At 40.0% G+C, this 16,038-nt stretch overlaps 2 protein-coding genes across 3 annotated transcripts in view; one reads left to right on the top strand and one right to left on the bottom strand.

The window, feature by feature from the left end:
* The first annotated feature begins 159 nt into the window (after positions 1 to 159).
* lgals8b (galectin 8b) lies at positions 160 to 9,023 on the top strand. The gene is made up of 8 exons (XM_058398968.1): positions 160 to 1,261; positions 1,500 to 1,588; positions 2,840 to 3,050; positions 4,996 to 5,115; positions 5,206 to 5,232; positions 5,324 to 5,412; positions 5,489 to 5,654; positions 7,056 to 9,023. Exons 1-8 carry the CDS (start codon positions 1,223 to 1,225, stop codon positions 7,203 to 7,205), a joined length of 891 nt encoding a protein of 296 aa, XP_058254951.1. The 5' UTR covers positions 160 to 1,222; the 3' UTR covers positions 7,206 to 9,023.
* Positions 9,024 to 9,866: 843 nt separating this feature from the next.
* The window catches only part of LOC131359258 (palmitoyltransferase ZDHHC14-like), a 71,388-nt gene continuing 65,216 nt past the window's right edge, over positions 9,867 to 16,038 (bottom strand). The window contains exon 10 of one of the 2 annotated variants that reach the window (XM_058398966.1): positions 9,867 to 11,740. In XM_058398966.1, the coding sequence (XP_058254949.1) occupies positions 11,348 to 11,740 (393 nt within the window). In that variant the 3' untranslated portion in view covers positions 9,867 to 11,347. The remainder of the gene's footprint in view (positions 11,741 to 16,038) is intronic. The other variant, XM_058398967.1, reaches the window with a different exon arrangement.

The raw sequence follows: 16,038 nt of genomic DNA, 5'->3' as shown, positions 1-16,038 counted from the left end.
AATCAATCGTTTAATCCCATTATTGTGCATCATGAAAAACAGAAATGGCTCAAAAATCCCAAAATGAATCAATGCTGAACATCCAGTGTGTTAGCAAGCTTATTATACATGCTGTGTGATGCATTTTAGACACGTTTAGGTTTTAATCAGTCAGTAATGTAAGTGATTGAGGTTCTAGTCCGGGATTTATGTTATTTAGTGTCAGTCAGTCATTAAGTAATATACATCGACCAGGCATAACATTATGACCAGCTGGGCACCCTGACTGGTCTGTGGTTATGCAGCCCCATATGCAACACACTGTGATGCACTGTGTATTCTGACACCTTTCTATCAGAACCAGCATTAACCTCCTCAGCAATTTGAGCAACAGTAGCTCATCTGGTGGATCGGATCACACGGGCCAGCATTTACTCTCCATGTGCATCAATGAGCCTTGACCGCCCATGACCCTGTCACCGGTTCACCACTGTTCCTTCCTTGGACCACTTTTAATAGATACTGACCACTGTAGACCGGGAACACCCCACAAGAGCTGCAGTTTTGGAGATGCCCTGATCCCATCACAACTTGGCCCTTGTCAAACTCCCTTAAGTCCTTACACTTGCCCATTTTTCCTGATTCTAACACATCAACTTTTAGGACAAAATGTTCACTTGCTGCCTAATATATCCCACCCACTAACAGGGGCCATGATGAGGAGATCATCAGTGTTATTCACTTTAAGGTTTTAGTCAGTCAGGTACCTGTTTTTAATTATGGTTTTAGTCAGAAATGTGTTTTATTTGGGGTTTAGTGAGTCATGTACGTATATCATTTAGGTTTCAGTCAGGGATGGCGTTACCGAATCAATTTACTGACTCGATTCTCGATTCTGACACGAACCAACCGATTCGAATGAATCGAAATGCAACTACTGACTGACCAAAAAAAAAAAATCACAGCACCATAGACACTGACCGTTAAAAGCAAGAAACATTCACACGTCCTATTTACACCATCGGCTAATAGTACCCATACCAATGTTAGCCTAAAACCACATTTAAAATGACTCTGCACAGTGGAATATTAGAACTAAAACAATTTGAATCGACTCACTCGAAGTGAGAGAACCGATTCACAGAACCGATTCGCGCGCGATTCATTTCCGATAGAGGAAAATGGCGTTTTGAGAAGAGCTAAACATCCTCATCTATAAACTGGTGTAATACAGGGTTTCCCAATGTCCGTGGCTAATGCGAAACAGGCCATTTTCAACCCGGTAGGTATCATTAATCCAGGATGACAACGGTTGTTGTTTTTTAGCACATATATTTCTGCTTAGCTACAGATAAACCACAGCTGTCCTGGTTAGCATCCGTTAACCGGTCCAGGTAAAAGCAAGTGAGCAACAGAGGCTAAAAACAAGTAGCCACCTTGCTATATTCCTTGTGGATATATAAAGTAGAGATGTTATTTGTGAACGCCATCGTTAATGTAATCTGCTGGATTTATTTCAGGTAATTCCTTTCACAGGACTCATCCCAGGTGGGCTTCAGCCTGGAGAGATGGTTGTAGTTCAGGGCTGTGTTCTCAATCATGCTGACAGGTAACACTTATTAATAGGTAACACTTTTACAAACCACTAAGACTGTAATATTATGACCTGTAATATGAACATGATGCCTCTAACCTGAAAAAGTAAAAATCAACATGCATCTTTATCATCTGTAAAAGCGTCTGGACTTTTTTTTCCCCCCCATCAGAAATAGCCTTTATTTGTCACATATACATTACAGCACAGTGAAATTCTTTCTTCGCATATCCCATCTTTGGGGATTGGGGTCAGAGCACAGGGTCAGCCATGATACAGCGCCCTTGGAGAGAGGGTTAAGGGCCTTGCTCAAGGGCCCAACAGTGGCTTAAACCCCCGATTTTCTGGTCAACGAACCAGAGCTTTAACAGCTTGAGCCACCACCATCAACATGATGATCTGTTTTTTTACTTTAGTTAACAGTTTCTACATTACCAACAGTGCTGTTTAACAGTGAGTGATTGGACAGTCACTTCAGCTCTACCTAGACGGCACGATGCAGCGGCGCTTTAATTCTTTACTTTGTCCAGCGCTCTCATCTCATCATGTCACTCTGCTCCATAGATCTCACGTTAATACCACCAGCAACTGCATCTGAGTTTGCTAAACTGTCAGAGCCGTGTATCTGCTGTATCTTTGGTTGTATAGCTGCAATTTAAGTACCCACTACGTCTTATATAAAAACGCAACAAACCACACTCTTGCTGTTTTTCTTTGTTAGGAGCTAAAAGCGAAACCTTAGAAGCAAACGTTTCTTCCTTATGGTTAGGATTGCTGAATCATTTCTTACGTTAAAAGCCATTTTAACCACACTAGCAGTGTCCTCTTTCACTGGAGAACGAACCAGCAAATTATGAGCTGAACACAAGACCGATATATTTCAGTATAAACGTTTCATCTTAATGTGTTTTCCTTTAAATGCTCAGGATATGTGATTTGATGAATCCACACAGCTGAAATATTTAAGTCAGAACAATCTGTAACCATGCTGCATTAAGACTCCACAAGTTTATCATTTATAAACTTGCATAGCATACGGTTGCAGTATGAAATCATTTAATTGCAAATACACGTTTTGTTTAGATTGTGCAGATCTAGTCTAGATTACGTGCAACATTTTTAGAAGTGTGTTGTGGTTATTGCACAGCAAAACAAGAATCATGTATAATATGAACGGGAACGGGAATTATCAAGGTGAAATATTAAGCAGCATAGTTTTATGTAATATATTTATGTAGTTATATATAAGTGTACTCCTGCTTCCAGGTTCCAGTTTGACCTGACCTGTGGCAGCAGCACTAAGCCCCGAGCCGACATCGCTTTACACTTCAATCCCCGCTTCAGGAGCTCACCGTGTATCGTTTGCAACTCCTTACAGCAAGGTAGCTGGGGTCGAGAGGAGGTCCTGGATCAGATGCCTTTTAAGCAAGGAGCATCCTTTGAGACAATCATTCTAGTACAGGAAGATGTGTTCAAGGTGAGTGACCTGATATTCACCTGGAGAGTCTGGGTTTGAGCTGGCTTGGCATGTGATGAGAAACACTAGTATTTACCACCTGTCTCTGAGTAGGATATACATTTCTGATTATCACCCTGGTTAAGGAAGAAATTTGCAATTCTACTCCTGTGGTTCCCAAACATGTCTGCTAGTTCCTGTTCGTCATTGCTGCTCTTGGACGAGTGGTCTGTGCGCATGAAAAATAATTGACATGCACGTACCTCCTTCTTGCAGTAGTTAATAGCTGACCAGAACATATTAACAAGTTTACCATACAAATTTCCCACCAGAGGGCGCTGTTGGGCCAAAAATAATTGCAGCTTTAAATTAAAACCAGATCTTTTAATTTTACACAAAACATCTGTATCAACTTTCTGTGAGCTACTGGATAGAAACTAAATATACCCGATCTGGTATGTGTAAGTGATTTCATATTTATTTCCCCATTTCCCAGCCATCAGAGGCAAGACTACAACATTTTATATCCAAAGCAAATAGAAGGTACCTGCATTGGGTGCAAATAATGATAAAAGAAGACTGATTAATAAAAGATGATCATGTCACCTTTTATTTTTTTTTGGTGGCAGAATTCAATGCAAATTTAAGATAACTCCGTTTGCAGTTTTTTCAAAATTCCTGCAGATGTTATCACAATACACATTCAGCCAAAGCCCTTATAGATGCACGTGCGGCCAATGTGAGTACAGTTGTCGCAGAAAGTCATTACATATGTGTCTTCGCTGGTAGGAAGGGAAAAGAAGAATCTTCACCAAGTAGTATTAAAGTAGTTTCACACAAATTGCATTACAAATGAAAACAGTTGCAGCAAAATCAAGCATTTTTGGCCACAGCAATCACAGAAAACTCTGACTGTTGTCCTGGTATTCATTACACTAGATGTCTCTCTTCCTGTAAGAGGATGGATGTTAAAATTTAAAGCATGTAGACATGATCGTAAACCGGGTAGGTTTTAAGAGTACACGCGTTGTGGTGACCTGGGAAAACCTGGCACATAATGTCATCAAACTGTGGTTTTATACCATATATTAGAATTGTAGCACATTGCCTGTATCTGTATGTTTTCTTATATGGATTTAAACCAGAAGTGAACAGAGCTGCCAGGTTGCACATATGATGATACGAATATCGCAAATTCGGAAATGCACATGAAGATTGAAAAAATAAGAAATATTTATCTACAATTTCTGGGCTAGTTTCAAGTGTGTTTTTTTTTATTTGCTGCATCAGGGGCAGCATAACGCACTCAAGGGAAACTGCTACCCGCCCACTTCCACATGCCATAATTGGCTAGTGTCACTGTGAGTAATAGTGGGAAGAGAGAGAGAGAGCATGTCGCCTCTTCCTCTCTGAGAGAGCGGTCAATTTTGCTCTCCTGGACTGTGGTATTGAACTCTGGATCTCTGGACATGTGGGTTTGGGCTTGGGTTGGAGTTTTGCCAGGACTTGATAACCATCCCTACAAGCTTGTGTATTCGTGTTTGTTTAGGACACATTTGTCCATCTGTTCTTATTCGGGAAAACCTGTACTGTATATAAATTTTAAAAAACACAAGTGAAGTGTGTAAACTGTTTGCGGTGTAATGTGTGAAATATGTTTTTTCTTTTGTTGTGTCTTAGACAGAAGAAGAGTTTAAAATCTGGAATGTCAACAGTAAGGCTAGATTGTCTGGTTTTGGTGAAATATGTTTGTCTTCTCGAAGTAAAGACGAAATAAAAAAACAACCAAATCTTTTTGCAGTTTTCTGGAAGCCACCACACAGTGATGTCTGATTATGGAGATAAATAGGGTTGATAACTATAAACGAGAGTTCTCTACACTCCCGAAACATCCGGTACTTCAAGCACAGGCTATCAAGATGCTCAGCAGTGTGGTGTGTCTATGATGGCTGTTTCTGTCCTGCAGGTGGCAGTAAACGGAGCTCATGTCCTGGAGTATCGGCACAGAATCCCTCTGCACAGGGTCGACACGTTCTCCGTATCAGGAAAAGTTCAAATACAAGCCATTGGCTACGTCCCAAGCTCGGTAAGACGCCCTGTCTCATCACAACAAATCATTTACTGATTCCTTTTCAAATCAGTTCGGTTATTAAGATTCATAATCTCATTTCCACAGGCAATATTTTCAGAATCGGGTGATTTGGTGAGTTGGAACTGATATATTACTTTGAAAACAAAGAATTCTGTACAAAGCTGCACCAGTTACAATGAAGACATTTTCTCATCACCTCTAGAGTATACCCTACAGAGGCAGCATACTTAAAGGGCTCAGTCCTGGACAGCACATAACAATTAAGGGTCATGTCAGCTTGTTTCCTCACAGGTACCTTAGCTCTGCTCCTTTATTTTATTATTCATATAACAGGCACACTGTAACTGATTTGTTTTATGTGTTCTAGTTTCTCTATAAACCTGAGGTGCAGCGAGTCAAAAAACATCGCCCTACACGTCAATGCACGGATCAAATCGGGCACACTGGTCCGCAACTCCTTCTTAAGCGAGTCTTGGGGACCCGAGGAGATGGAGCTCTCGTACTTCCCCTTCACAGCTGGGAAATATTTTGAGGTAGGAGTGTGTATTACGGCAAAGAAAAGGGGCTTCTGACATTCACACAGGAGACTTTAGTGAGTGAAATCGTTGCTGTAGCATGACATAACGCCTGGTTACCCGGTTTTGACCACCAGGTTTGTAACACTGACTCAGTATTGTTAAATTGTGACTTATGCCAAAAAAGAAAAATTAACAGCTTTTTATTTAGAGCTATTTCAAGCTCTCCTGTCGCACAGTGTGGGATGGGGAATGCTTCTTTGGAGACGTGAAGACACCTCATATTTTTAAACAGCATTATCATATTACGGACAAACGGAGAGCACTAACTCCTCTATTCTGTTCATGCAATTGGCTAGCGTTGCTCTGATCGACAGGAAGTAGAGAGGAAGACAATCAAAACAGACTGATGAGCAGCTTGGATTCTTACTCTACTGATATTCAAACTCAACACGTGACTTATTAACACGTTATTACTGCTTAAACTCCTCTTAAAGGAATACCTTCATGTGTTTTTCATTTAATCTTCCACATCTGCAGCACATCATTCTAAGAAATTAGACGTTAGTCTGGATTCCTTTGCTGAATTTTTTTGTCCTCCTCATCGAACTTACCTTCAAGATCAAAAGCTTTCATTCCTGATTCATGGTAATGATTCAGCGCTTTAAAAGACAAGTAATTGAGATAACCTTTAATAAAAAATAAATAAGGAATAGTTAAAGAAAAAAAAGGCCAGCGCTGTTACATGTGAGGCTTTTCTAAGGATGAGAACACATTTTACATCTTCACTTCTTCTCATGATGACCTGAGAACTTTGAGTAGTAGTATTAATAATAATAATAATAATAATAATAATAATAATAGGATACTGTAGCTTTTTACCTCAGAACTGCTGCTGTAATCATAAAACCTGTGCTCCACCCAGGACTCTTATTAACATCACTGTACTGTATACTGTACCACTAACCCCACTATCTGGTAACTCCCTCTAGAGGATGAGTTCCCTTTTGAGTCTGGTTTCTCACAAGCTTTCTTCCTCAGGGAGTTTTTCCTCACCACTCGTACCTCTGGCTCATTAGGGATTTCAGTCTAATTCTGTATCCTAAAGTGATTTCATGGTAATATGCATAAAGCTTAGTTTGAACGTAGCAAAAGCAATGTTATTAAAATATTAGATTAGTATTTTATTAATTTGGCTTATCAAATTTGAACTGAAATTGTATCTAAATGCAAAGATTTCTGGGATGACACGAAGTGCATATTAAATCAGGGTTAAATCAAGATCTCGAATGTTCACCAGTTGTTTAAGTATTTTGTGGCAGGAACATCATCATCATCATCATCATTCGAAAGCACTTACAGAATTCTGGTTGTCTGTGGCTCTTGAACACACCTGTTCTTATCCATCCGTGTCTTCAGATCATCATCCTGTGCCAGACTCACCAGTTTAAAATCGCCGTGAACGGAGAGCATCTGCTGGAGTACAGACACCGAGTGCAGGACCTGAGCTCCATCACCCAGCTGGAGGTCCTCGGAGACCTGGACTTACAGGACATTAAGCTCTGGTGACTCTCAGCTCAGAAACAGCACATGCTCACTTCAGCACTTAGGGTTTTTTTTTTTTTTTTTCTTTTTTAACCAGCCAATTACTGAATACACAGCTGTGTCACTGATGGAGAACGTTTCCAAAACATGATCTCAGACCTGGATTCCTGGAACTTTTTTTCCATAGTGTAGCGATTATAAATATATATAAATATAATAAGTGACTACTTACTCGCTTTATGTCACAATGACATAGAAACACGTTTAAAATATAATCAGGGTACATTTTCTGAGATGTGTCAGTCTGAAAAACTTGCACAGAACATTTACTACTGACTCACTAAGCTCTTACAATAGCTATTATCTGGATGAGTGAAGATCCTGGGCATGGTGTCTAAAGAATGATCAGTGGTTTCGAATGAAAGCTTTAAAGAGACATTACAGTGGTTTAGATGAATCTCTATTAAATGTGTTATAGAGTTACACTTTGGGTTAATTAGTAGTTAGCATCTCCAGGGTCAGGGGGGTTTGATTCCTCCATCCGCCCTGTGTGCATGGAGCTTGCATGTTCGCCCTGTGCTCTGGGGGGTTTCCTCCAGGTACTCTGGTTTCTTCCTAAAGTTCAGTGACGTGTTATAGGCTGATTGGTATCTCTAAATTGTCCAAATTGTCTGTAGTGAATGAGGGTGTTCGTGTGTGAATGTGTCCTGTGATTGGTTACCACTCCGTCCACGGTGCTGTCCATCTTCTGTAGTGCTTATCCTACACAGGGTCACAGGGAACCTGGAGTCAAAACCAAGAGACTGGGATATCCCAGTCTCTTGGTATAGACTCCAGGTTCCCTGTGACTCTGTATCCCAGTCTCTTGGTATAGACTCCAGGTTCCCTGTGACCCTGTATCCCAGAATTACCTGTATCTCAGTCTCTTGGTATAGACTCCAGTTTCCCTGTGACCCTGTATCCCAGAATTCCCTGTATCCCAGGCCCTTGGTATAGACTCCAGGTTCCCTGTGACTCTGTATCCCAGTCCCTTGGTATAGACTCCAGGTTCCCTGTGACCCTGTATCCCAGAATTCCCTGTATCCCAGTCCCTTGGTATAAACCCCAGTTTCCCTGTGACCCTGTATCCCAAAATTCCCTGTATCCCAGTCTCTTGGTATAGACCCCAGGTTCCCTGTGACCCTCTGTAGGATAAGCGCTACAGGAAACGGATGGATAAAAGTGATCAAAGAGCTATTTCTAAGTATGAAGTTCTAAGTTGAAATTATTTTGCTATATAACTGTTAATTATAGTTAAAAGCCTAAATGACTGTTCATTGCATTGAATCTAAAGCTCAATAATCCAAACTGTAAAATGAATATATAGCTCCAGAACGTCTGCTTGAATCTACCAGCAGCCGTGTTAAGACTAGACAAAGTGCTGCTCAGATTATATCAGATGTTATGGCGGTAAAACTGATGGGTTTTCTCCATGGAAATGTTGGACATAAAAGCTCAAATGGCTCCAATAAGTAAACATGAGGGTACATTTTTCTCTGATGTGCCTAATATTTAAGTAAAAAAAGGATTATAGTTATGGAAAAATGTATATAGCAGTTTTCAGGGGGGTGACGGGATTTTGTTTAATACTGTATGCAACCACTAGAATAATGAACAAAGCAACGAGGCTGGATTATACAGATTTACACCCGTCATGTTCGCTTGGTTAAAATGGAGGACTGTATAATCAGTTTGCTAAGAGTGCAGATGTATTGTTACGGAGTAACAGTGTTATTATAATTAACGTGCTTTATACTGATGGATTTAAAAAAGCATGTAATAAACACTACAATCAACTTCCAAGGCTTTGTTCAGAGCTTAAATCCAGTATCTCCACAGGGAAACTTGCTTGTTTTCAGGTTCCATACTGAGTTTCTTGGCTTCTGATTTAGAGTATAGTGATTTACATAATCAATCAGTTCATGCCTCCGAGGGTTGAGTAGAAACATCACAGACAGACATTTTCCATTGCATCAAGACCACCACCTTTAATCTTTATCTGCTGTTTATTTGCCTGTACTGAGAAACAAGAGAACATGGTTATTTGAAAGTCATTATAATTCAGCGTGGTATCCCTTTAAAGCCTTTGTAAAAGAACTGGGTACTGGATACTAACTGGATACCAACTGAAACTGACCAGCTTACAAACCTGCAGTACATCATTTATTTATATATATATAATATATATATATACATACATACATACATAAATATAAATAATTTATCAGCATGTTCCCCCTTTAATATTTCTGTATATTCCTTTTTTATTATTTATTATTTTTTGTTTTATTAATTTTATTTATTGATTCCCCCTGCCATTTTCCTGTTTTGATGTTATTTATTTGCAAATTTTATTTTAAATTGTTGTCCTTCATCTGTCCTCTGATCCACATATATGAATTTTGACACTGATGCCCTTCCTGACACAACCCTCTCATTTTATCCAGCCATGGGACTGAGAATTAACCCCTCAGTGCCTGGGTTGTTTCCCTGCCTGAAACTCGAACCCAGGCCACAGTGGTAAGAGCTGCAAGACCAGAAGGGGTTACTTACTATTTAAGTTTTATTTATTTATTTATTTATTTACTAATAGATAGTGTTTATGTCCAGAGGAAGATCAGGATTGGGTGATGTTTTGTTAAAACAGTTAAATAAATCTTGTTAAAAAATACTAAAATAATTACAGTTGAAGTCTAGCGACAGATGTCTCAAGACAGATGTTAAAGAGATTGACGTCTTTGTGGCACACTTTCCTGAGACGACTTTCTCAGCAGGAAGAATCACCACCATAAAACTTTACCTTACCTTACAGTAGGTTTTAAAAATGATTTTGTATTTTAATGATCTGAAGTTAGGGGGAAAACAGAAAAACATGTTACAACTTAAATAAATAATAAGCCATGTCGGTCTCACTGAACAGATTTTGGCTCGAGTGTAATGTTGTAGATGTGAAATTTCATTTATTAATAATTGCGCTTAGGTTTCTGTTATAGCCGAAGAAAAAACGTAGATAATTTTGTCTGTAGTAATATCACACAATACAGATTCAGTAGCTTTTGAAAAACACAGTCTTCATTCAGGTCTATACATGTATTCATTTACTAGAGTAACAGAAGTCTTCTGAAAATGAGACATTTTTGAGTGGATCCTAAACTAAAAAAAACTAAACCTCGCTAAAGTTTTCCTGCATTTGGTGAAAGGTTGTGGAGTACAAAGACAAAGCTACTGATGATGCTTATTGCAAACAACGGCATTCTAACAACTCTGATATCAAGCAAGTAACTGATACTCGTAACGAATCAGATTTTATTGGGCAGTGTATTATTTTTCCATGACACAGTATCATAGGTCGTGTTGGTAAGACATCCACCACAGGCAATCATCACAAGATAACACTGTGTTTATGCAGACCAGGGAACTTCGCAGCATACAACATCGAGTCTTTAAAGATGCAGGAACGGCTTTTACACGTTATCCCATTTAAAAGTCAGGGAATGCAGTAATATCCATGTGATAGACACCAATTTGTCGAGAAAGGAAAACATCTGTTTGTGGCACAAGACTAGATCATATACTTTCCAAAATATGTAAAAAAAAAAAATAGAGAGAGAGAAAGTTTATGCATCTGCATCATCATGGCAACAGCTCATGTTATCAACTGTGCAATGATCTCAAAAGACGGGTGGCAAAAACTGTCCGTTCCCAATCGTCAAAAAGGGATTCAGATTTTTTTATTTATTTTTTTTTTTGGAAAACAGCCCAAAAAATACAAAGTGAATCCCAGCGAGTGACACATGAAGCAGCTTTTCAAGTGGAACGTCCTCTTCTTAAACGGTTCGATGCACTGAATTAGTTACAGCCCTTTGTTTTAGAAGCCACCCAGCCCTTGGGGCAGCAGCTCCCGTATCCAGACAGTCCAGAGGAGCAAAGACGGATTTGGCAGCTCACTTTGTGGCTTGGGAGTGTGGCAGATTGGGTTTAAACGTGTTCCGGTCCACACTGAGTGATTTAGTCAGTCAGATCACTGAGATTGTACTGAGTGTTACGATGAGGAGCGAGCAGGCTCTTGGCACAGATTAAAGGGCAGTGTGGGAAGCGACACACGAGATGACCACGCATCAGTAGATTTAAACAGAGCTGAGTTTGATCAGGCCTCTGACCGAGTCCTCGTGTAGAGAGTCCTGGCTGGCGGGGTTGTAGAAGGGCGCTGTGTGGCCGTGGTCCAGCGGGCTTGTGCAGGGAAGCATGCCTGGGGGCGACGGGGCATCGTCAGGCGTGAGGAAGTGGTGTTGGGCCTCGGGGGCAGGAGGGCTCAGACTCTCAGCGTCACAGCTCAGACTCGGGGTGGAGGTCGGTGGTGTGGGCTGGCCGAGAGGAAGCAACGGGCAGGGAGCCCCTAGGGCTGGCTTTCCAGGCGCCGATGACTCATCAGCCGTGACCGGGGTCTCGCTCTGCAGCAGCGGCGTAGCGGCGGCCTGCAAAACGAATTTGGTGCTCTGAATGCACTGGTCTTGGTCACACTGAATAAGAGAGAGAGAAGGTACACAAAAAAATAAAAAATAAAAGGGGGTGGGAGGTGAAAGATGTCATTTGACGGGGATGAACAGGGGAGAAAATTGGACAGAAATTGTTATCGATCAGCAGTGAGCAGAAATAAAAGATGTTAGTGGTTTGCATTATTCGAATACAAAAACGTTTTCACTTTCAAAACGGCTCACCTTTTTTTTATTCGGCCCAAATGAATGGACGCGTGTGAGAGAAATACTAAGCGGAGCTCTTCTGAAACTACCATCGATCATTTTCATTAAGCCTAACAACATTAAAGCGCAGGGTTGGTCACAGGGAACAATCGATCACTCTGGGCGGAAAAAACAAAAAACATCTGTGCTCCCTTCAGGTAGACCTTTCACATCCAATTACAGCAGAACAAATTTTCACTGCACTTACAACACACATGGAATGGCTTTTTAAGGATGCTTTTAGGTAGCGTTATTAGGCCTGGGACAAGTGATGACAGTATAGATAGACCATAGACGGAACTGATGCTGGCTGTCATTTTGAGGGGAAAACGTGATGTCTGTAGCTTTCAGAGTGACCAAAATAAATTGGGTAGTATTTCATAATGAGTGTTGACAGCCCTTGCTGTCTGCTGTTCGAACCTTAATAACCCTCTGACCAAACATTGCTCTTTGCTGCAACTTCCCTTGTTCCTGCTGTCAAACTGTTAATGTTTTCTCTCCCAAAACATGTTGTTTATCAAGTTTTATCAAGTTTAGAAGGTGTTATCAGGGTAACTCAATAATTCAATTCAGTAATTTCACCACAGAATGCATGTAGGTCTAGTTTTTAATTATTTTATTTCAGTTTTATAATGAGTTATGTCTTGTTAAAGAATAACTAAGCAAAACAAATTGACGAAGTTGACTTATCACAGCACTTGTAACATCTGTCTGGTATTTTTCCAGCTGTGGTATGCGAGTCTGGCCACGCCCACGTCTCCCCCACAGGATATACTATTCACAGTCAGTAATGATTAAGAAGGTACTATGGAATGATGGCAGATTACACATGATCTCACAAACCTAACCAGTGTATACTAATTAGAGTGTAACTAATATTTAATATAATTCCTCCCAATGTCTGTGACTGTTTAGACTGACGGTATTCTCAATCCATGACCTAGTGAACCAGTATCATCACTTTTGCGAGCCTCTCCCGATTAGGATGTCTGCCTGATACCGTAAATGTAAATAAAATGAAGCTGGTGTTTAAAATGAACTTGTTGACTCAACTCACTAATCATCAACTAATTGAGCGCAAAATCTACATTACGTTGCTTTCATGCTGCGAATCTCTACACGATAAGATGCTAAGTCGATTAGAAAAGCGGTTCATACAGCGATCCTGTATTCCACTCTGTGCTGAGATGGAGTGCGGAAACTCACAGTAGAGCACCTCTCAATGTAGACCTGAGTTCAACCAGCAATTATATTAAGACTTGTAAACTGATCAATCACAGTAGATGGTATGGAACAACTACTACTCCTTTTCTGGCTTCACTTCAAATAACTCTTTCTGGAAAGATTTGAGAAGTTGGATTTATTTCTCGCTACAAACCACGACATGAATACAGCAGGATTCAGCAGGCAGGAATCATCTCAAGTCCTTAAACCACAGCCTAGTTCAGATTGCTGGATTTTGCCAGCAAAATGAATGAAGCACCTAGGATAAATAAACGAGCGACTGTTCTTTTTCCATGGTGAGCTGAAGGTGATACGAGGGGTACGAGACGAAGCTTATAATCATATCTGAGAGCGTTCATTCAGAAAAAGCTTCTGGAGACTAGACGCTATGAGGCGTATTTGAAAATAAAAGGATGCCAGATTTCTCAGCTATTGAAGGAAGCTCAAAACCCTGCAGCTTTTTTATTTTTTCTGTTAGAACTGAAGTGAAAATAAGGCTCTTATCAAATATCAGAGATGGCAGAACTCCTAAATCAATAGTCACAAATATTTAACCGCATGCTGAGTCATGGACAGTCCAGATTTTGAAAACAAGAATATAACTTCCTGTATTACGTCCTGAGTCAAACCATACCTACATGCTGTATTCAAATACAACACTGACAGTAGGTCACGCTAGGATTACAGCTAATCATCTTCATATTAATCGGAGATTATTTTACTACAAGCTTTAACAGTAGTACTGGATCATTTAAAGCCACTCTCTTTTTGGTTTCTTTGCATAGATCCATGACCTCAGTAACCCTGTTCAGTGCTTTAGTAGTTTATTGGGATCAGCCTCCAAAATGTTATTACTTTCATCAGAGGATTTTATTTTAGGAACAACACAGAGAGGACGTTGAACCCATCAGCCTGGGGCAATGCTCTGAAATGTTTGTGCTTTCTCTCTCTCTTGGCTCTCTCTTTTCCCCCCCATCAGCCTCCAGTGTCCCTGTGTCACCCTGTCACACCCCATACGGGACGACGATGCTGACATTAACAGTGACAGTTAGAGTGAGAGGTTCACTGAAACTGGACAGCTGATGATCTGAAGCCTGTGCCTTCAAGCCTTAGATTCTGTTTTTTTCCCTGATAGGAGTGAAAGCTGGTGAGGTTTTCTGCTGTTGTAGCCCATTTACCACTGGGTTCGGTGGAAGTGTGGAGTCTGAGATGCTTTTCTGTTCACCACAGCTGTAAAGAGTATTTTTTTTTAACCAGCACTTTAAAACTTGCTGTATTTCACTGACTTCACTACACTTCCCTGTAAGTCCTTCTTGAAGTAGGATCCTGTCAAGTGCCATAAATGTAAATAATTCAGTCTGGCTGGACCATCACTGGAGGTTTTTTGTCTGTTGATGTTTTTTTGTAAACTCTAGAGACTGCTGTGTGTGAAATTCCCTGTAGATTCGCCATTTCCGAAAGCCACCAACAATGTCAGGGAAACATAGATCACATTATTCCCTCGTTTTGCTGTTTGATGTGAAAATGACCTGCAGCTCTTGACCTGTAAGCATGATTTAACGCACTGTCCTGCTGCCACATGACTGGCTCTCGGAATAACAGCAGGAATGTTCCTATTAAATTGGCCGGCGAGTGTGTACGGTGATCTTTAAGATGCGATCACTCTGCAGCTCACTCGTACGTTGACGGATATCATGCGTCTTCCTTAACGAGAGTCTAAATGAGGATGTCATGTCTCCGGGGCCTAGTTTATAATTTCATATTTCTCTCCACACTGTTTTGGTACCGGCCCTTAATTACGAAGATGCGACTTAATTATCAAGTCTCATTATTAGGTTTTTATCAAGTCTGACTCATTTTTCTCTCGGGGGGGACGTGAGCGGTTTACTCACTAGCTTCCTTGTTAATTGGAGCTGTGTTCAATAGATGGTGTGTTATTTATTAAATATGGATTCATTGGTCTACTGAATGCCCCCAAAAAAAGTATTTAATGGAGCGAAGCAGCAGAGGAGACATTCGGTTCGAACTGTAGACATAAAACAAGCAGAAGGTACGTGTGGCATTTGATAAACCGCAATGTCTTCAAACACTAAGAATGAATGAATGAATGAATGAATGAATAAATAAATAAATAAATAAATGTCTCTAACAAACACTAAAGACTAAAATTTGATTTGAAAAAATTTGCAATTTTTTTGAGAACTGGAAATGTTTACGAAATTATTTTTATTACATTATTATATTTACAATGCACCTGTAAATATTTTCATATAATAAATCAACAATAAATGCAAGTGTAAATATAATACAAGTGCACATAAGTGAAAGAGTTCAAAGCCGTTCACATTTTTAATCTTACAAAAAAATATCATTCTTAATGTAATCAATAATTATATACTAAACAGAGAAAGCTTTTAATGCTAGACCGACTGTAAAAGCACTTAAATGTCAAGATTGTTTCAGCTTCTTTGACTTCACATTAATGCTGTCCTTTTAGAAATCTAACATTTTGCTGAATATTCGGAGCTGGAAACTGGACTGATAAAAGCTGTAATGATGCAACCAATCGAATGTAGGAATGTGTGTCTGTTATCCACTAGGAGGCAAAATAGAGCAGCAACCTCAGCTAGTTTGTGCTGATGATGTAATTAGGCATTAATGAACTAGAAGTTATTTCTGTGAGCATGACGCTTTTTACAGCAACAGGGGGGTGAATACTAGAGCAGAGGAGGTAAAGGTCAACACTGAAGAGGGACTGACAGTGTTATTGATCTACAGACCTTTTTTTTTTTTTTTTTTTAGGTCTGGTTTAACTGACACTGGAGTGTGAACTGATCTGTGACCTGAAATGAGAC

This window comes from Hemibagrus wyckioides, linkage group LG09, assembly GCF_019097595.1.
Source record: "Hemibagrus wyckioides isolate EC202008001 linkage group LG09, SWU_Hwy_1.0, whole genome shotgun sequence".
NCBI lineage: Eukaryota > Metazoa > Chordata > Actinopteri > Siluriformes > Bagridae > Hemibagrus > Hemibagrus wyckioides.
Note: the sequence above shows the minus strand (reverse complement) of the source record. Positions and strands in the feature narration are given on the sequence as shown.